This window comes from Nycticebus coucang, chromosome 9, assembly GCF_027406575.1.
Source record: "Nycticebus coucang isolate mNycCou1 chromosome 9, mNycCou1.pri, whole genome shotgun sequence".
Taxonomy (NCBI): Eukaryota; Metazoa; Chordata; class Mammalia; order Primates; family Lorisidae; genus Nycticebus; species Nycticebus coucang.
In genome coordinates this window covers 53,601,068-53,623,560 of record NC_069788.1, presented here as the reverse complement: position 1 = coordinate 53,623,560, position 22,493 = coordinate 53,601,068, and the positions used below count along the sequence as shown (strand labels likewise).

Below are 22,493 nucleotides of genomic sequence, written 5' to 3'. Positions count from 1 at the left end.
AGATTCTGCAAGCTGCCAGGAGTAAGCGCCAGTTGACCTACAGGGGAAAATCCATCAGAGTGACCGCAGACTTCTCTAATGAAACTTTCCAAGCAAGAAGACAATGGTCATCTACCTTTAATCTACTTAAACAGAACAATTTCCAGCCCAGAATTCTGTACCCTGCTAAGCTAAGCTTCAAAATTGACAGAGAAATCAAATCATTTACGGATATACAAACATTGAGGAAATTTGCCAGAACAAGACCAGCTCTACAGGAAATACTTCAACCTGTTCTGCACACTGACCACCACAATGGATCAGCAGCAAAGTAAGAACTCAGAAATTAAAGGACAGAACCAAACCTCCACACTGATGCAAAAGATAAAACTAAGCAATGGACTCTCACCAAATAAGACGAATAGAATACTACCACACTTATCAATTATCTCAATAAATGTTAATGGCTTGAATTCCCCACTGAAGAGACATAGATTGCCCGACTGGATTAAAAAACACAAGCCATCCATTTGCTGTCTGCAAGACACACACCTGGCTTCAAAAGACAAATTAAAGCTCCGAGTCAAGGGTTGGAAGACAATTTCTCAAGCAAATGGAATTCAGAAGAAAAGAGGAGTTGCAATCTTATTTTCAGATACATGTGGATTTAAAGCAACTAAAGTCAAAAAAGACAAAGATGGTTGGTCAAGGGAAAAATACAACAAGAAGACATTTCAATTCTAAATATCTATGCACCCAATTTAAATGCTCCCAGATTCTTGAAACAGACCTTACTCAGTCTGAGCAATATGATATCTGATAATACCATAATAACAGGGGACCTTAACACTCCTCTTACAGAGCTGGACAGATCCTCTAAACAGAAATTGAACAAGGATATAAGAGACTTAAATGAGACCCTAGAACAACTGTGCTTGATAGATGCATATAGAACACTCCATCCCAAAGATAAAAAATATACATTCTTCTCATCACCCCATGGAACATTCTCCAAAATTGATCATATCCTGGGACACAAAACAATTATCAACAGAATCAAAAAATTGAAATTTTACCTTGTATCTTCTCAGACCATAAGGCACTAAAGGTGGAACTCAACTCTAACAAAAATGCTCGACCCCACCCAAAGGCATGGAAACTAAACAATCTTCTGTTGAATAACAGATGGGTGAAGGAAGAAATCAAACAGGAAATCATTAACTTCCTTTAGCATAACAACAATGAAGACACAAGCTACCAAAACCTGTGGGATACTGCAAAAGCAGTTTTGAGAGGAAAATTCATCACTTTAGATGCCTACATTCAAAAACCAGAAAGAGAGCACATCAACAATCTCACAAGAGATCTTATGGAATTGGAAAAGGAAGAACAATCTAAGCCTAAACTCAGTAGAAGAAAAGAAATCTCCAAAATCAAATCAGAGATCAATGAAATTGAAAACAAAAGAATCATTCAGAAAATTAATGAAACAAGGAGTTGGTTTTTTGAAAAAATAAATAAAATCGATAAACCATTGTCCAGACTAACGAGGAATAGAAAAGTAAAATCTCTAGTAACCTCAATCAGAAATGATAAAGGGGAAATAACTGATCCCACAGAGATACAAGAGATCATCTCTGAATACTACCAGAAACTCTATGCCCAGAAATTTGACAATGTGAAAGAAATGGATCATTGTGAAAGAAATGGATCATTATTTGGAATAACACCCTCTCCCTAGACTCAGCCAGGAAGAAATAGAGCTCCTGAACAGACCAATTTTAAGCACTGAGATCAAAGAAACAATAAAAAATCTTCCAACCAAAAAATGCCCTGGTCCAGATGGCTTCACTCCAGAATTCTATCAAACCTTCAAGGAAGACCTTATTCCTGTACTGCAGAAATTATTCCAAAAAATTGAGGAAGAAGGAATCTTCCCCAGCACATTCTATGAAGCAAACATCACCCTGATACCAAATCCAGGAAAAGACCCAAACAAAAAGGAGAATTTCAGACCAATCTCACTCATGAACATAGACGCAAAAATTCTCAACAAAATCCTAGCCAATAGATTACAGCTTATCATCAAAAAAGTCATTCATCATGATCAAGTAGGCTTCATCCCAGGGATGCAAGGCTGGTTTAACATACGCAAGTCTATAAACGTTATCCACCATATTAACAGAGGCAAAAATAAAGATCACATGATCCTCTCAATAGATGCAGAAAAAGCATTTGATAAATCCAGCATCCTTTTCTAATTAGAACAGTGAAGAGTATAGGCATAGGTGGCATATTTCTAAAACTGATTGAAGCTATCTATGACAAACCCATAGCCAATATTTTACTGAATGGAGTAAAACTGAAAGCTTTTCCTCTTAGAACTGGAACCAGACAAGGTTGTCCTCTGTCACCTTTACTATTCAACGTAGTGCTGGAAGTTCTAGCCAATACAATTAGGCAAGACAAGGAAATAAAGGGAATCCAAATGGGAGCAGAGGAGGTCAAACTCTCCCTCTTTGCTGACGACATGATCTTATACTTAGAGAACCCCAAAGACTCAACCACAAGACTCCTAGAAGTCATCAAAAAATACAGTAATGTTTCAGGATATAAAATCAATGTCCATAAGTCAGTAGCCTTTGTGTACACCAATAACAGTCAAGATGAGAAGCTAATTAAGGACACAACTCCCTTCACCATAGTCTCAAAGAAAATGAAATACCTAGGAATATACCTAACGAAGGAGGTGAAGGACCTCTATAAAGAAAACTATGAACTCCTCAGAAAGGAAATAGCAGAGGATATTAACAAATGGAAGAACATACCATGCTCATGGATGGGAAGAATCATTGTTAAAATGTCTATACTTCCCAAAGCAATCTACCTATTCAATGCCATTCCTATCAAAATACCAACATCGTACTTTCAAGATTTGGAAAAAATGATTCTGCGTTTTGTGTGGAACCGGAAAAAACCCCGTATAGCTAAGGCAGTTCTCTGTAACAAAAATAAAGCTGGGGGCATCAGCATAGCAGATTTTAGTCTGTACTACAAAGCCATAGTGCTCAAGACAGCATGGTACTGGCACAAAAACAGAGACATAGACACTTGGAATCGAATTGAAAACTAAGAAATGAAACTAACATTTTACAACGACCTAATCTTTGATAAACCAAACAAGAACATACCTTGGGGGAAAGACTCCCTATTCAATAAATGGTGTTGGGAGAACTGGATGTCTACATGTAAAAGACTGAAACTGGACCCACACCTTTCCCCACTCACAAAAATTGATTCAAGATGGATAAAGGGCTTAAGCTTAAGGCATGAAACAACAAAAATCCTCCATGAAAGCATAGGAAAAACACTGGAAGATATTGGCCTGGGGAAAAACTTCAGGAAGAAGACTGCCATGGCAATTGCAACAACAACAAAAATAAACAAATGGGACTTCATTAAACTGAAAAGCTTCTGTACAGCTAAGGAGACAATAACCAAAGCAAAGAGACAACCTACACAATGGGAAAGGATATTTGCATATTTTCAATCAGACAAAAGCTTGATAACTAGGATCTATAGAGAACTCAAATTAATCCACATGAAAAAAGCCAACAATCCCTTATATCAATGGGCAAGAGACATGAATAGAACTTTCTCTAAAGACGACAGACGAATGGCTAACAAACACATGAAAAAATGTTCATCATCTCTATATATTAGAGAAATGCAAATCAAAACATCCCTGAGATATCATCTAACCCCAGTGAGAATGGCCCACATCACAAAATCTCAAAACTGCAGATGCTGGCGTGGATGTGGAGAGAAGGGAACACTTTTACACTGCTGGTGGGACTGCAAACTAGTACAACCTTTCTGGAAGGAAGTATGGAGAAACCTCAAAGCACTCAAGCTAGACCTCCCATTTGATCCTGCAATCCCATTACTGGGCATCTACCCAGAAGGAAAGAAATCCTTTTATCATAAGGACACTTGTACTAGACTGTTTATTGCAGCTCAATTTACAATCGTCAAAATGTGGAAACAGCCTAAATGCCCACCAACCCAGGAATGGATTAACAAGCTGTGGTATATGTATACCATGGAATACTATTCAGCCATTAAAAAAAATGGAGACTTTACATCCTTCGTGTTAACCTGGATGGACGTGGAAGACATTATTCTTAGTAAAGCATCACAAGAATGGAGAAACATGAATCCTATGTACTCAATTTTGATATGAGGACAATTAATGACAATTATGGTTATGGGGGGGAAACAGAAAGAGGGAAGGAGGGAGGTGGGTGGGGCCTTGGTGTGTGTCACACTTTATGGGGGCAAGACATGATTGCAAGAGGGACTTTACCTGACAATTGCAATCAGTGTAACCTGGCTTATTGTACCCTCAATGAGTCCCCAACAATAAAAAGAAAAAAAAAAAAGAAAATTAGGTCAACTTAAGGAGGTGGTCAATGTAGAGAGGTGGTCAGTATGGAAGTTCTACTGTCCTTTGACCATTGTAGGTCTTGCCGTCATCATTTAGAGAGATCCATAACAGTGCTTACTCTAGGGCTATTGATTTCCCACTGTTGAGGAAAAATATTTATGAGTATTCTACTCCAGGACCCATGAATTATGAATTTTTCAGTCTGTCTTATGGGAAGAGTACTCCTGAGTACTGAGGACTATTCTCTAATATTTACGAATAATCCCCCACATGCCTAAACACACACATAATCTGATGAGTACTCTACTGAATACTCACGGGGGATCCTGCAGATAACTGGGATTTTCTCTATGTGCAGCTGTCTCCCCTTAGATAATCTATCCTATGGACTCTATCTGTCTTACTTTCTCCTCAACTCAGAGGTTCTGTTGAGCTTTACCTAAATTCCCCTTTGCTGTACTATGCCCCAGGACTCACCTCTCATAAGTCATTGTTTTTCCTCTGAAATCCAATGTCTTGACAATCACTGTTTCATATATTGTGTCTGATATATTTTCTTTCCAACTGTTTCATACCAGAAGATACATGTAGAACTTCTAACTATGTTAGAAGGCAAATGTAGACAATCAATAGTTTTGTGTTTGCTGTAGGCTTCACTGTGTCCCTGAATTACAAGGGATTTTGAATGTTGAGCCTGCCTTACATTTCAAATATAAATTCTCTGAGTTATGATGTGTTATGTTTTTTTTTTTTTATTATTGTTGGGGATTCATTGAGGGTAAAATAAGCCAGGTTACACTGATTGCAATTGATATGAGGACAATTAATGACAATTATGGTTATGGTGGGGGAAACAGAAAGAGGGAAGGAGGGAGGTGGGTGGGGCTTGGTGTGTTAGGTAAAGTCCCTCTTGCAATCATGTCTTGTGTGTTATGTTTTTTATATATTTATGGGTTCAACTTGCTAATATTTTAAGATATTTATGTTTAGGTTCATGAGAGATGTTGGTCTGTAGTTTTCCTTTTTTGTAATATTTGTGTGTGGTTTTGGCAATTCTTACCTTGAAACATGGATCTTGAAGGATTTACTCTTCTATTTTCAGGAGGTATCATTTCTTACTTACCTATTTGGTAAAATTTGCCGGTGTAACCCTGTGGTCCTGGGCTTTTTTGGTTGTTGTTGGAAATCTTTAAAAAGTCAATTTCTTTCTTTCTTTTTTTTTAGAGACAGAGTCTGCCTTTATCGCCCTTGGTAGAGTGCCATGGCATCACACAGCTCACAGCACTCCCCAACTTCTGGGCTTAGGCGATTCTCTTGCCTCAGCCTCCTGAGTAGCTGGGACCACAGGCACCCACCACAACACCCGGCTATTTTTTTGTTGCAGTTTGGCTGGGGCCGGGTTTGAACCCACCACCCTTGGTATATGGGGCTGGCACCCTACTTACTGAGCCACCGGTGCCACCCGTCAATTTCTTAATGTATATAAAATATTTAGATTGGCTCTTATTTCTTGAGTGAATTTTTTTACTTTGTGTTTTTCAATTAGCTTATTTAATCCAGTGATTAAACTTGTGAGACTAGAGTGTTTTGTAATATCTCTGTTATGATTTTTTATCGTTTTTAGGGTGTATATTGAGATTTCCTTTTTATTCTTGATATTGGTTATTTGTATCTTCTCTGTCTCTCTCTCCATTTGGCTAAAAATTTGTCAATCTATTGATCTTTTCAAAGAACCAATTTTTGGTTTTACTTAACCTCTTTTTTTTCTGTTTAAATCCATTAATTTCTTTTTTTTTTAATTTCTTTCTGTTGAATTTGGGTTTAATTAGCTTTTCTTTTTCTAGTTCTTAAGGCATAAGCTTAGATCATTAACTTGAGATCTTCTGTCTTTTCTAATATAAGTATTTAATGTTAAAAGTTTCTCTCTAAGCACTGCCTTAATTGCATACCACAAATTTTCATATATTGATTTTTATTTTCATTCAATTAAATTTTAAAATTTCTATTTTGTATTTTTTTAACTCATTAGAAGTATGTTACTTTCTTTTTAAATATTTGGGGCATTTCTATAAACTTTCTGTTACTTATTTCTAGCTTAATTCTATTATGCTCAAAGAATATACTTTCTATAGTTTTCAATTCATTCCAATTTGTTAAAACTTATTTTTATGGGCCATAAATTATCTATCCTGGTGAGTGTTTGAAGCAAACTTGAAAACCGTATTTTACTGTGTTGAATGAAGTGTATTTCATCTGTTTTCTTGTTCTATTGATTATTGAGTGAAGAATTTTGAGGTCTGCATCTCTAATTTTGGATATCTTTTTCTCCTTACTGTTCTATCAGTTTTTGCTTTATGTTTTTTGAAGCTCTGTTGTTAGGTGCAAATGAATTTCAGATTGTTATGTCTTCTTGGTGAACTGCTAATATTCCTTGTTTGGAAGCTACTCTTGTCAGATATTAATGTATCCACCCTGTTTTCTCTTGATCAATGTTTCTGTGGTACATCTTTGTTCCTTGGACTCTGCAGCTTCTAAAACCCAATAAGATTCTATCTCTGCCCTCAAGATACTCACTGACCAGAAAGAGAAGGGAATATATAAACAAATAAATGCAAACTGATGAGAACTTTGAAAGTAGAATGTTAAAGTTACTGAGGTGGAAGTGGTGGAAAGAGAAGTTGTTTCTTGGTTTCTAATAGCTAATGGAAGGTTCTGGGGCAAATGCTGAGGTTGTCAAAATTCATCTGCTTGGTGTTTTGTGTGTTCTCTTTTTAAGAAACTACAGCCTCTTTTGGGTTTAAGACACGATTGTAAGAGGGACTTTACCTAACAAATGCAATCAGTGTAACCTGGTTTCTTGTACCCTCAATGAATCCCTAACAATAAAAAAAAAAAAAAGAAAGAAACTGGAGCCTTATTGAGGCTACCTTACTGCTACGATTAATCTCAGACAAAACCCATAGAAGTATCTATTTCTCTAGATTTCTTTCCTACATCTGTCACAAACTACTGCTCTGTAAGCTTATCCCCTATTTTCTGCAGTAGCAGCAGAGCATGCTTGATCATATTGTCATCATAATGCATCGTGGTGGGTTAATAGCACTTTACAATAGGCAGGAGGACTGCGCAATTCTTTTTTTTTTTGAGACGGAGCCTCAACCTGTCACCCTAGGTAGAGTGCCCTGGCATCATAGCTCATAGCAACCTCCAACTCCTGGGCTCAAGCGATTCTCCTGCCTCCGCCTCCTAAGTAGCTGGGACTACAGGCCACAACACCCGGCTATTTTTTTGTTGCAGCCGTCATTGTTGTTTGGCAGGCCCGGGCTGGATTCGAACCCGCCAGCTCAGGTGTATGTGGCTGGCACTTTAGCCACTTGAGCCACAGGTGCCAAGCCAATTTCCCAATTTTTTGATGATGATGGTCAGAGGTCTACGGTCTTGGGGCCACATGTAGCCTTTTGGATCCTTGGATGTGGACTTTTGATCCGGTGAAGGACCGCATTTAGGGATCTGGAAGGCCACATGTGTTAATTATTCCCTTACTTTAAGATATTTTAGCTTTTTGGGATTTTTCTATCTTGACCCATTTTCTTCAAAAAGTTACACACAAAGGTACATACTCAGAAGAATCATCCTGTGATTTTTCTGGGAACTTGGAGACAACTTACCAAAGATATAGAAGGTAAAAGGCCACCCAAGGGCTTGACTAATGTAGCCACCCAGGAGGATGGCAGCGACGCTTCCCAGAATCATTCCTGCAAAGACACAAAAGTAACTATTGGACTCTGGACTCCCACCCAAAAAACACATACAGACTGGTGAATGACATGTTGAGAAGCAGTAACTCCAAATCATAAAGAGACAAGCACATTAGAATATATGAACTTCACATTTATGATTGAGTTCGTATGTTCTCTTGAGAACACATTTTTTTAGAAGTTCCCTATTATCATGGCAAAAGACAACCACATTTCCTTTCATGTTGTTCTAGTTTTTAATTATACAAGCCATATATGCTTATTGTAAAAGTAAAGTACGACAAGGAGCTAAAGTTTCTTTCACATGCCTCCCCGATTCATTCCCATGCTTCTCTCTAAAATTAACCATTAGAAACAATTTGTTATACAATACACAATTGCATACCTTTCCCATTTTGCACATACCTAATATATATCTACACATACAATCATCCTCTTTATAAATGCATTTGTGCAATATATAGACAGCTAAATTTTGTATAAGAGTGATAATATAATAACTTTTTAAATTCCATAGCTTGACAGAGTGTTCTAATATGGTAGGGTATGTTCCTTTTTCACAACTTTTTCAGACATTTCTAGGCTATTGTATTTTTTTTGTTTTTTAGATAACTTGTCAAATTGTATATATGAATATATAGAGGTTATTTTTAAATAAGCAGGATCATAATGTTTCTATTGTTTTGTGACTTCATTTTTTATTTAACAACTAGTCTTTGCAAATATTATAACCTAGTTGTTTGAACTCTCACATTAACCTGAAATTTTTAAAAAATGGGTTTTATGAGTATTTCCATGTCACTGTAGATTCTATCTAGTTACTTCTGAACATAGACATAATTATTAATTTCTCAAAAGAAATGTAATTTAATATCATGCAATAGAATATTTGAAACAGACTTACTAGACTAAAGAGTATGTGCATTTTAAATTTTGGTTAAATACTACCAAAGTGCCTTGTTAGAAGGCTATACCAAATTAAATTGCTAACAATATTTCCCCCTTATCTCCTTGACAACATTTAATATCCTTAAAGTTTTTAAAAATTGTCTTTTGCTAGTATAAATAAAAAAGTGTTTCATTTTAATATCCTTTTTATAATAAAATTCCACATTTTTCCATGTTTATCATTTTTATTTCTTCTATAAACTGTAATCTTTTCTGTTTGTTTGCTTGTGTAACTTTGTCTCAATTTACAGAGTCTTTATGTTTTGTGAAGGATCCTCTGTCATGCTATCTGAAGTTCTCCCATCTTTGACTTTATGTTGTGTTTTGATTATCCTTTGTAATGATCTCCGCATTTACTCTTTTACTTAGAAGGTCTTTCCCTAACCCACAATGTTTTCTTTTTTTCTCTTTTTTTTATTGTTGGGGATTCATTGAGGGTACAATATGCCAGGTCCTAACCCACAATGTTAAAACAAATTCACTTAATATTTTCTTTCTCTTTTAGCCATGTTTTATTTAAACATATATAATACTTGTGTTATCTCATTTAAGTACGAGTAGTCAAATTTATAATGGAGGAAACAGAGATACAGAAAAGCTTAATAACTTGCCAAAAGTCACACTGTTAATAAAGGGAGAAGGCAGTATTTGAAATAAGGCCAACTGACTCCAGGGCACAGATAGATGAAGATGGAAAACAGCACATACCTTCCACCACTAAGTCTACCAAATCTGCGTCTATTCCCTGAATTGCCTTTGCTTGACTATAAGAAGACCAGGTTCATGCATCCATCCAAGGTCAAGTCCTCTGGACCATGTCTCTTCCAATCTATACCAGGTGTGGGCTCCTACAAGTGTGAATTCTCACTTTGCATCCTTAATTCTTTCCTCAACTCTTGATTCTTTCCCATCCACATACAAATATATCCTTATATGGCCCATGTTCAAAACAAACAAAACAGAAATTTTCACTTCTTCAGAACTCTCTCTAAGCACTTTGACATTTCTCTGCTTCTCTTTAATGCAAAACTTCTTCAAAAGTTGTGCTTACTGCTTCCACTTCTTTCTCTCTTACTCCTTCTTCAGCCAACTCCTACAACACTGACATGGCTTTTGTCAAGGCTCTTTGGATGTCCCCAGCAGCATGTGGTACAGTTGACCCTTTGTCTTTGACTGACTGTTGTCTCATGGTATCTGTTACCCACACCCTCCTTGTCTTCTTCCTACTGCCTCATAGGAAACTTCTCAGTCTCTTTACTCACCTGTCATTCTCTTCTGTCCGAGGCCTGAATATTGGAGGGCCTCAGGACTATTTCCTTAGCTCCTTCTTTTCTCTATGTCCTTTCTCTAAGTGGCTTTATCTAGTACTTAGGCTTTACATACTATCTCTATGCTGAGGAATTTCAGTATATAGAAATATATATGGCTATGGATCTTCCTCCCTAGCCATCAGTTCTGAATGTTTTTTCATATCTCTATCTTATATCTCTTTCCAGACTGTAAAGAGATCCAGAAATCTCTACTCAGATGCCTTATAGTTTATAGCTAGCACCTGATTTACATACATACATTGGCTTATTTAATGCTCAAACATATTTATATCTCTTTATCTTTCTATCTACATATGAATGTCTATAAGAGCTGTATCGTATATACGTGAATATTTAACATATTGACAAAAAATTTTTCCATTGGGCCACAATGTTTTATTTTAAAAAAGAATGAAAACTTCAAAATCAAACAATCCTTTCTCATTTAATGAAAAACTTATTAATTTTTATTATTTTCTGTGTGAGTTATATGCAACTCACATGACACAAGAATCAGTTTTTAAATTGGATGCCATGTGAGTTGGATGTGACTCACAATATACTTATTGACTTTGTTTCTGAGAATTGAGTCTTTTGTTATCCACAAGTCTTTAGTTGTGTCTGAAGGAGACCTTGGGTGGTTCTAGATAATGACTTCTGAATTATACTCCCTAAGTATGTGCAACAGTGCTATGTTGCTCACAATAATCATATTGATTTTGCTCGAAGACCTGCCAGGCAAACATTCAAATAGAAATAAGCAATTGAAAGTTATGATAATTAAAACATAGTCCAGTCTGTGTGGTACGCTTGGGTGGGTGGCTGGAGCAGGACAATAGGAGGTGGGAGAGATGTGCTGATTGACAGTGAAAACAATGAGCAGAAGTTTCACAGCAGGCAGGTATACTATGGATCTTCCTGCCTATCCACCAGTTCTATAAGCTTCATGAAGCCCTAGAGTGAGTTAAATACAATTCACATGGCAGTTAATGTGTTAATTAATACAAACTAGTTAATACAAACTAGAGTGAGTTAAAAACAATTCACATGGCAGTTATCATGTTAAAGTATATTTGCTTTGTTTTTATGTTTTGAGCATTACTCCCGTTATATCATCCTGGACATTCTCTTCTAGGATATTGTAATATGTTGCTGTAGTATATGAAAATTTTATTTCTTCCATAGAAAATAAATAAATTCACCTTATAAGACATTAGTCAATTATTATAAGATGTGTTAAGTATGGATTATGATTAAGTCAATAATTCATGAGGTAGGCAGGATTCATAAGCTAGTTAATTAAATCTAAATAATTTACTAAGAATAACATATTTGTCTTTGAACATAGAAATAGTATTATAGAAAAGGATTTTAAAAAGCAAGATACACATAATACTAGTCAGACAATAATTTTAAACATTGTGAGACATAATTTTAAACATTAATGAGACCCTAAACATTTATGAGGCATAAGAGGCACTTAGAGGAGTGCTGAAACTTATTAAATTTGATTATGCTCATCTCTTTCCAAATCTATATTTGTAGTATCTTGAAATTAGCCATGGTGAAAGTATTTAGAGCACAGAAATTGGTAAATACTATAAATCAACATTTTTCCCTTCAAAAACCTGTTTAACAGCATATAATAGCACATAACAATACAGCTGACTCAGTATTCATAAGAGCCAAAATTAGACTCTTCCTAGGGATATATTTTCTGTCCCCATGTGCTCAAGAAACACCAATCAGACCCATGGCAGTTAACAGATTCTTTAGTGAACTAAACTGTGGCCAGATGTACTCATGCAATGTCTCTCCCACAGAGCAAGTGTGTATCATTGGTCCAGGATGCCTTTTCTCTGTGGACACCCAAGCTTGACCCCCAGCTGTGGTTCTTGAAACTGTACCAACAGCGGGAAGGCTGGGGTGGCAGATAGACAGAAAAAGGATGTTTGAACATTTGAACATTCTGCACACTTGATTTAGGTCAGGCAATCCTTCCACCTGTTTTTACCCTATTTTACATACATTAACTTAACTCGTTGGGCCCCTTCAGTTTTTACTGTGTTTTGAATGGATTATGACTTATGATTTTAATTATAATTACACAACTAAATAAATTTAACCAATTTACACAGTTAAATGAATTTACCTAATTTGGCCTGCGAGCCTACCTCTTTCATGTCTTCTGGGATAGCTTTTCCGGTAGTGTACTTGAGGCTACCATTAAAGCAATTTATCCTGTGAATAATGTGCATTATTTATTCAACATTTATGTTATAAAATTTTATCTGTGTTGCTTCATGTTGCTACAGCTTCTAAATTTTCACAGCTGTATGATATTGAATTATTCTTAAAGGTATTTGAATTTATTTTTCCCATCACCTATTAGATCTGCCTCAAATATCAGCTAATAGTTCTATTTGATCTGCTTAGTCCCTTAAGTTTTAAAGTTACTTAATTGGCTGCAAACTTTCTCCAACCTATAATACGTGGGCCTTTGTGGGTCCCCTTTGAGGGAGTTATAGTACATTTCATCCTAAAGGCTGGTAGCACTTGAGTCCTTCCACTGAAGGCAGGTACCTTTCTGGGGAGTCTTCCTCTGACCTTACAGGTTGAGTAGTCCCACCCACCAATGCCTATTGAGAGGCTCCATCATCACTGGAAATGACAGTTTATATATGATCTACTGAGGTAGGTTCAGCTCACTTCACTTGCTAAAGAGTTTCTGTTAAATGCCTCCAAACAGCCCTGGGCTCTGTACTCTCTGAACTAGTTTCTGGTGGCCAGAAAGGATCACCTCGCTGGAACCTCTCAAATAGTCCCCCAACACTAAAGACAAGAATTTCCCCTGGAACTTGCAGCCTTGTAGATTTCTAAGATTCTTTTAGATATTGTCAGTTGACCTATTCTGGTTGTTCAGTTTCTATATAGTATGAAGTGAAAGGAAAGGAAGTTGCCACTTTCTATAAGGTTGTTGTATTCACTGAAAGTCTTTTAACTTTTCTTTTAAATATTCAATCTTGTGATTTTCTTATACAGTATCCTGGGATAATCTCACAGTGTGGTAATCAAAGTAAATTTCCTTAGTCCATATTGGACCCTCCATTTACCTATCAGTGAATACAAGCTCTTTAGGGTTATGAGGGGCTTTAGAGTGGTGTGCTGCCAGTCAGGGTGTTTATTTTCTGGACTTTAAGGGTCCCTAGTTTTCTCTGAACTCATAAATTCTTTGGAGAGTTATCCTTCTTTTCTTACCCAGCATCCACTTTGGCAATCTCCTGTTTGTTAACTATATACTGGTTTTTTACCACTCTTCCCAAGCAAAGCTTAGGCTTTTCCAGAATATTCACTCTGGGCACACTGAACACGAAGATTGTTATCAGAAAGACATTTTCAGGACAACTGAGAGCAATTCTAAAGATCAAGTTGGAACATCAATAACTTACACTGAATACCAGTACAAAATCCAATATGTCAGGAGTTAATATATAAGAAGAAAACTGGAGATGATGCTTCAAGATCATAGTCTAGTGGTGGCCCATTTGTAGCCTCTGCCAAGTAAAATGGGGCAAAACATGAGCAGTCACCGCCATTTGGGCTGCTCCACTCAGAGACAAGTTCTGTGAGGTAAGACAATGACTGTGTAGGGGGCACCAGGAGAAGACAGGAGAAAAAGGAAGGAAAATGAACAAAGAGAATGGAGTTAATTCAGCCTTACAGCCTGGAGTTAAAAGAAGAAAAAGTGAGAAAAGAGAGAGAAAGAAAAAAAAAGAAAACACACATGAGGAAGATCCAGCAAAAGAACCCTGAGAACATGAAAAATCAAAACAAATTGACTTCCCCAAGGGATCACAATGAAGGTACTGCAGAAAATTCCAGCCATAAAGAAATTGTGAGGAAAAAAAGAAATTGTCAAAGTGACAAAAATAGAATTCCCGATATAGATGTCAAATAAGAGGAATGGAATTGAAGAGAAAGTCAAAGACCAGCAAAAAGAGGTCTGAAAAATGTCTCAAGAAGTTAATGAAATTAAAGACAAAGTAACCAAGGATCTAGAAAACATTACGAAGGTCATAATGGAGCTTAAAGAATTGAAAGAGGCATTTAGGGAATTTCAAAACACGGCAGAAAGTTTCAGCAACAGATTTAACCATGAAGAAGAAAGAATCTCAGAGCTTGAAGACAAGACTCTTGAGTCAATCTTATCATTCAAAAAGGCAGAAAAGAAGAAAGCAAAAGCAGATCAATCTCTTAGAAAGATATAGGATTATGCGAAGCATACAAATATACAAATTTTAGGTATCTTTGAAGGAGAAGAGAGTCCCCAAAACATGGAAGTTCTAATTGAATATGTTATAGTCAAAAATTTCCCAAGCATCACCAGAGACTCAGATATACAGGTACTAGATGGCTATCAAACTCCAGGATGACTCAGTTCAAATACAGTATCTCCTAAACACATTGTAATGAACCTGGCCAAAATTAAAATGAAAGAGAAAATTTTATAAAATGGCAGTCATAACAGTATCTGACCTAAAAGAGTAAACTCATCTGGTCAACAGCTGATTTCCTAGCAGAAACTTTACAAGCCAGAAAAGAGTGGGCTACTACTTTCCATCTTCTCAAACAGATCAACTGCCAACCTAAGATTCTACATCCTATAAAACTAAGCTTCATATTTGATTGAGAAATCAAATCTTTTCCTGGCATGCAAACTTTGAGGAAATTTGTCTGTAGTAAGGCCTGAAGGAAGTACTCAGACCTATACTATACACAGACTAACACAATGGACTCCCAAACAGTAAAACTACTTAGTAACTAAAGGACAAAAATGACTGCCACAGTGACCCAAGTGATAAAGAAACAAGAGTCCTTTAAAACAGGATAACAAGAAATCCACCCTACTTATCAATTTTCTCAATAAATGTGAATGGTTTGAACTCTCCAGAGAAGAGACATAGGCTGGCTGACTGTATAAAAACTTTAAACTGTTTACAACTGTTTATCTGTTGTATTCAGGAAATACATCTAACCCCTTAAAGACAAACAAACTCAGGATTAAGGGGTGGAAAACAATATTTAATGCTAATGGTAACCAAAAGAAAGGAAAGTAGGAGTTACAACACTCATCCCAGATAACATTGACTTCATAGCAGTGAAAGTAAAAAAAGACAAAAATGGACCTTATATACTAATCAAGGGAACAAATCAACAAGGAGACATATCAATCATAAATATCTATGCATCTCCCAGATTTATAAAACAAATTTTACTTGATCTAAACAAAAATGATAAACATCAACATTGTAATAACTGGGGACTTCAACACTCCACTGACAGAACTAGATAGTCCTCTAACCAGAAATTAAAAAAGAAACTTTGGTCTTAAATAAAACTCTAGGACAAATGGACTTAACAGACATTTACAGAAACACTTCACCTCAATATTACTGAATATACATTCTTCTCATCAGCTCATGGATGGATCATTTTCTAACATCAATCATATTCCAGGTCACAAAACAAGCCTCAATAAATAAAAGAAAAAATATACATTATACCACGTATCTTTACAGACTATAATGGAATAAAAGTAGAAATCAATTCTAATAAAAATATCCTCACACAAAGTCATGGAAATTAAATTACTTATTGCTGAGTAAAAATAGCCAGGTCAAGGAGGAGATAAAGGAGGAAATGATTAGATTCCTTAAAAATAGTGCTGGAAGCCCTAGTCAAAGCTTTTACATGAGAAAAGGATATTGAGAGTATCCAAATGGGGGAAGAAGAGTTCAAACTATTGTTCTTTGTTGAAAGGATCTTATACATAGAAAACATCAATGACTTACCCACAAGACTCCTGAAATTGATAAAGAAATACAGCAATATCTCAGTATATAAATCAATGTACATGAATCAGTAGCCTTCATATATGTCAACAATAGTCAAGCTGAGAATCAAATCAAAGATACAATACCCTTTATGGTAGCATCAAAGAAAATGAAATACCTTGGAATATATTTCACAAAGGATGTGAAGGATCTCTACAGAGAGAACTATGAAACACTGAGAAAAGAAATTGCAGAAGTTGTTAATAGATGGAAGAACATATCATGCTCATGTCAGGGAAAAAGCAACATTGTTAACATGTCTATACTACCCAAAGCAGTCCATAGATTCAATGCAGTCAACCCCCATTAAAATACTAGAGCCATATTTTGCAGATCTTGAGAAGATAGTTAAACACTTCATATGTAGTCAGGAAAAAACCTAAATAGCCAATGCAATTCTATGAAATAAGAACAAATAAGAACAAATAAGGAGGTGTCACTTTACCAGACTTTAGACTATACCACAAGCCTATAGTTATTGAAAAAGCATGGTATTGGCATAAAAATAGAAATATAGATCTATGGGACACAACAGATAATTTAGAGATGAAATGAGCTTCATATTACCATCTGATATTTGACAAATCAAACAAAAGCATACATTGGAAAGAAGAATCCCTATTCAACAAATGGTACTGGAGAGAACTGGTTAGCCACATGTAAAAAACTGAAACATGACCCACATCTCTCACCACTCACAAAAATCAATTCATGATGGATAAACAATTTAAACTTAAGACACAAAACTATAAAGATTCTAGAAAAAAATGTGGGAAAATCTTGTAATGATATCAGCCTAGGGAAAGAATTTATGAAGATCCATAGCCCTGCACAGCTAAAGACATAACCAACAAAGAGACAACCTATAGAATGGGAGAAAATATTTGCATACTACACATCTGACAAAGGGCTAATAAGCAGAATCTACAAAGTATTTAAGCAAATCATGATCAAACAACTCATTAATAACTGGGCAAGAGACATGACCAGAAACTTTTCTCATGAGGACAGATGAATGGCCAAACAACACATGAAAAAATGCTTGTTGTCCCAAATCTTCAGAGAAATGCAAATCAAAACCACTTTGAGATATCACCTAATCCTAGTGAGAATAACCCACATCACAAAGTCTCAAAGTTTCAGATGCTCATGTAGATGTGGAAAGAAAGGAACACTTCTACACTGTCAGTGGGACTGCAAACTACTATAGCCTCTATGGAAGGAAGTATGGCAATTCCTAAAAGAACTAAAAGTAGACCTACCATTTGATTCTGCAATACCATTACTAGGTATGTGCCCAAAAGAAAAAAAAAGACATTTTATCATAAAGACATTTTCACTTGAATGTTTATAGCAGCAAAATTCACAATTGCAAAGATGTGGAAACACCCAAAGTGCCCTTCAATACATGAATGGATTAATAAATTGTGATATATGTATGCCGTGGAGTACTACTCAGCCATAAAAAGATAGAGATTTTGTATCTTTTGTAATAACCTGGATGGAACTGGAGAACATCCTCCTAAGCAAAGTTTCATAAATAATGGAAAAACAAGCATCACATGTACTCAGTACTAGACTGGATTTAGGACATTAACAACTACATGCTCACATGAGAGAAAAACTCAGTGAAATCCAAATATGACTGAAGGGGAAAAGAAATATGTAAATTTCCACTCAGTAGGTACATTACACAGATATATTGCACACTTCCTGGGTAAGGACATAACTACAACTTACATTTTAACCTTATAAAAGCAAACTGTAACCTAATTGTATATACCCTCATATTAATCTGAAATTTAAAAAATTAAAAAATTTTGAAAATAAAAATAAAACCCTACAAGTTCAAGAAGAAAACATGAATGGATGATTTTATACACTTTCTATCTATGACTCAAAATCCAGATGCCATAGAATGATCAATTTGACTACATAAAAAATATTCTTTTTAAATGGCAAAAATCATATAATAAGCAAAAATCATGCCACTACAATCTATGAAAACTAACTGAAAATCATGTCACAGGCAAAGGACCAGTCTCTTTAACTAATGAATACTTTACTGACATTTGAGCAGAAGATGAAGAACTATGCAACAGAAAATTGTTAAGGAATGCTGTGGAAGAATGTTGGATTATAGTGTGCTCATTTGGCTTATTTGTTTTTACCTGATAAAGCAATGCTGCAGAGTCTGCTTCGTTCATGTGGAGGACCCCATTTTTCCCAAAGTGCAAACTGACCCCCAAATCCTATGCCCTGAAATAAAAATAATTAGAGTTTTTTGTGTTGCCATGTAGAAATTCATATTCAGTTCAGATTTTTAAAATATTGAGTACCTGGCTTAGACCATGGACTATTCGAGTTACAATGATAGAAGCTGTTCCAAATTCAGCAGCCAAAGGGGTGAGAAGAGCAAGAACCGAAGATGAAAGCAAAGCATAACCAAACACTCGCTTTGTTCCTACTCTTCCAGCCAGGTATCCACTGAGAGCCAGTGTCAGTACCATGCCATAGCTGACAGAGCTGAAGATGATGCCTTGAATTTTGGGGCTCCAGTCATACGAAGGAACCTCAGAGAAACAGAGAATTTTGTAGTAAACCATATATGGAAAAGTTCTTACATTCTCTAAGAAGCTTCTTTAGATCTTTCACTAGCTTTCAAATGACTGTTTTCTCAATTAAAAATTTTGAACATATAAACCATAAAAAAATAAATATCACACAAACAGCAAAAACAAGTGCACAAGTTTAAATTTTGCATTGCTTACCCCTGCATGAAGACTCTTTGGGGAATTATTTCGGCCACCAAGTGAATCAACAGGCAGCCACTCGGTGGAGCTGTTAATCAGGGATTGATGGTCTGTGCTGTTGACCATGGCTACCATGGTGATGTATATGATAACATTCTGTGCTATCAGTGACAAGTTGCAGAAATGTACAATGAGGGCTAACCCATAGCGAGTGGAACATAAGCCTAGAACTAGAAAAATTATGACATCACATTAGAGCTTTTTAAAATGAGCTGACATTAGTTGTTCACAAGACATAATATAAAAAAGTACTGCAGATTATCACCTATGATTTAAATGACACTTCTATTGGTTTTAGGAAAGGAAGATACAAAAAGATCATGGAGTTGAACCAAAGGGCTTTTTATACCACACCTTTATGGAGCCTGACTTACTATCGGGCATTCTGTCTTTCCTGTGATTTTTGTCTCCCATTCCTAGGTCATCATGTTTATAGTTGATGAAATTACTCACAAGGAAATACATATAACACAAATATACCAAAAGTAAATATATATGAATATGTATACATATTTCAATTAGTATATATAATTTATAATATATTACATAAATTTGTGTGTATAATTACATATATACGTAGCATATATATATATACACACTACATGTATCATATAACATGTATGTCATGTATAATGTATATAAATTATATATAGATATATAAAATATAGTTTAAATTTTAAAGAGGTTGTTCACTGATAGATGACTTTTCTACTCAAATGTTCAGGCATGGAGGACAAAGCTTCATTTAAATTGGGGAATTAAACCCCTATAAAGATTTTTTCAATGGAGAAATTGACACTCACAAACTTCAAAAAATTAAGTGACAAAATACTGGAAAAAGAAATGAGCACAGCATTCAAATAATCTGTATTTGCACATCCAGGAAAGATGGCAACTTAAAAACAAACATCTCACTCTCACTTTCTTAGATCCTGGCTGCATTGTCCATAAAATGTAACACATAGTGAAATCAGCTCTTGTGATTAAAATTAAATAATAGAATAGTCCAGAAATTGAAATGTGAGAAAAATCAATTTGATGAGAGCAAATGGTACAAAAACATCAGAGGCCAGCTCTCTACTCAACTTCTTAAAAAGTCCTGCAGTGTTATATTGAGTAGAAGATATCTTGGCAGAACATAGCTAATAGTCTAATGTAAAGAGCAAATGAAGTATGTGAGGCAGGAAGCTGTATTTATCTCATCTCAGATTTCTTAAAAGAAAACAAACAAACCAAAAAAAAACACCTTTAGGCAGAAGAGGCTTTTGGAATCCTTTCCACTGCCTTACTTTTTTTCTTGTGGGAAGAAAAGGGACTTTACTTAATGAGTTTAGGTAAATAAATTACGTATAGCTCAGTATCTTTTCCCACTTACCTGGAAGTTTGCTACTGTCCTAGCAGCTACTTTAACAGAGCAGGTCTGGGTTTGTAAGTTCACCTCATACCTAGGTAGGTAATTCTGTTCAATTCAGGGGAAATAGCAGGGAGTTGGACTGACCACCCTTCTAAGCCATTTCTGCCAGTCCAGATTTTATATCTTCAATCAATCATTAAACAAAATACTTATTTCTCACCCCTAATATCAGGCCATGGAGGTGTAGTAGAAAACTAAGTAGATAACTGGGTCTGTGTTTATGGAATTTACGTTTCAGGGGGGAACACAAAAATAAGGGAAACAAAACAGTAAATCATATAACGTATTAGGGGGTGGTAAGTGCTGTGGCAAAAATAAAACAAGAAAGGGCAAAGTCGTAATGACATCCCAGAAAGTTGGCCATGCAGATATCTGGGGAAAGAGCCCGAACTAAGTAGAGGGAACAGCTCTGAGGCAAGATGGAGAGTGCCTGGTGTGTTCAAAGAACCAAAAAGATGTGAATATGACAGAGTAGAGTGAGCCAGAGGTAGAAGAGGAGATGAGAGGAAAGAGAGATAATGGGGTCTGAATCCCTCAAAACCATGTGGGCCATTGCAGGTACTTTGGATTTTACTTTGAGTGGGATGGGAAGGTTTTGAGTAGAAGTGGGACATGATATGACTTACATTTCGAGAGCATCTCTTTGGCTTCAGAATGGAGAATGAAATGATAGAAAAGAAATGCAATTTGTAAGTTTCTGCAGTAATCTAGGAGAGAAGTGAAGCTAGCTTGGGCTAGAGTGGGGTTAATAATTAAGGTGTGATAATATCCTAGACAAATCCCAGCAGGAGAAAAACACCAAAATTAGAGTTTCAATTTTACAGATGGGCAGAGGGCAAGTGGGGTAGGGGGGAACTGAAGAGGTTTTTATTCTAAACAACTAGAAGAATGGACTTTCACTTCACGAAGAAGAGAGTTCTGTGGAAACAGGTTTGGGGGGGTGGGGTGATTAAGAGCCTGATATTGGACAAGTTAAAACAGAATTGCCTCTTAAGCACCCAGGAGAAGGCATTTGGAATGTTGTTGGATATACAACTCTAGAGTTTAGAAGAGAGGGAGGAGTTGAAGTATAACATTGGGACTTAATAACCTACAGAGGATACTTAAAGCCATGAGAATTGGGAAATAGAAATAAATAGAGAAGAGAACAAATGTTAACTTTGGGACTCTCCACTATTTCTAGGAACCAACAAAGGAAAGTGGAAAGGAACAGTCAGTTAGGTGGGAAGAAAACCAGGAGAGTATGGTGTCCTGGAAGCTCAGGCGGCAAGAGTTTTAGGGAGGAGGGAATCAATGTGTCAGGTGTTCCTGATGGGCCACATAACATGATGCCCGAGAATTAACTAACAAAATCCTCACGATAACATTGTGAGACAGCTATTACTGCTATCCTGATTTTACAGATGAAGAAACAAAGGCACAAAGAGGCCAGGTCACAACGTAGCTCAGGTATCTACCTCTTAATCACTGTACCACATGTACGTGGTGGCTGTGTTTTATCCCAGATGATTCCATGAGAATACCTCTGCTACAGCCCAAGTGCAACCATCTGTAGGGATTACTTGGCTATATGATGTGGGAAGAAAGGATATTCCTTATGTCTTCAAGAAGATCTCAAAACTTCAAGGAAGGAAGTGCCTTGAGATGAACTTCAAAGAAGCTTCCCCTCAAGGCTATGCTGTCATCTCTTTATGGAGTACAAGTCCTTAGAGTGAATGGGGGTAGAAGAAGAAATTTGGAGGAAACATACTGAATTAGAGTGAGGAACTCAAATGCAGTATCTTTGTAAAGGTTTTCTTTCTGATTCAGGGCTAAGTGGTGATTGCCTTTATCAATCAAATCAACTAATAATTTGCAAGTTTTTGTGGCCTCTGATTTCCCCAAAGGGTATTAGCATTCTGAGACTTACGGCTTACAAATGAGGATATTG

The 22,493-nt window shown here is 36.2% G+C and overlaps 1 protein-coding gene across 4 annotated transcripts in view; it reads right to left on the bottom strand.

The window, feature by feature from the left end:
* Positions 1-22,493, bottom strand: part of SLC17A3 (solute carrier family 17 member 3) — a 46,982-nt gene that overhangs the window by 16,341 nt on the left and 8,148 nt on the right. For 3 of the 4 annotated variants that reach the window (XM_053601455.1, XM_053601452.1, XM_053601453.1), the window contains exons 3-6: positions 19,108-19,319; positions 18,676-18,909; positions 18,508-18,595; positions 8,095-8,181 (exon numbers count right to left, since the gene is read on the bottom strand). In XM_053601455.1, coding sequence (XP_053457430.1) covers positions 8,095-8,181; positions 18,508-18,595; positions 18,676-18,909; positions 19,108-19,319 — 621 coding nt within the window. The remainder of the gene's footprint in view (positions 1-8,094; positions 8,182-18,507; positions 18,596-18,675; positions 18,910-19,107; positions 19,320-22,493) is intronic. The other variant, XM_053601454.1, reaches the window with a different exon arrangement.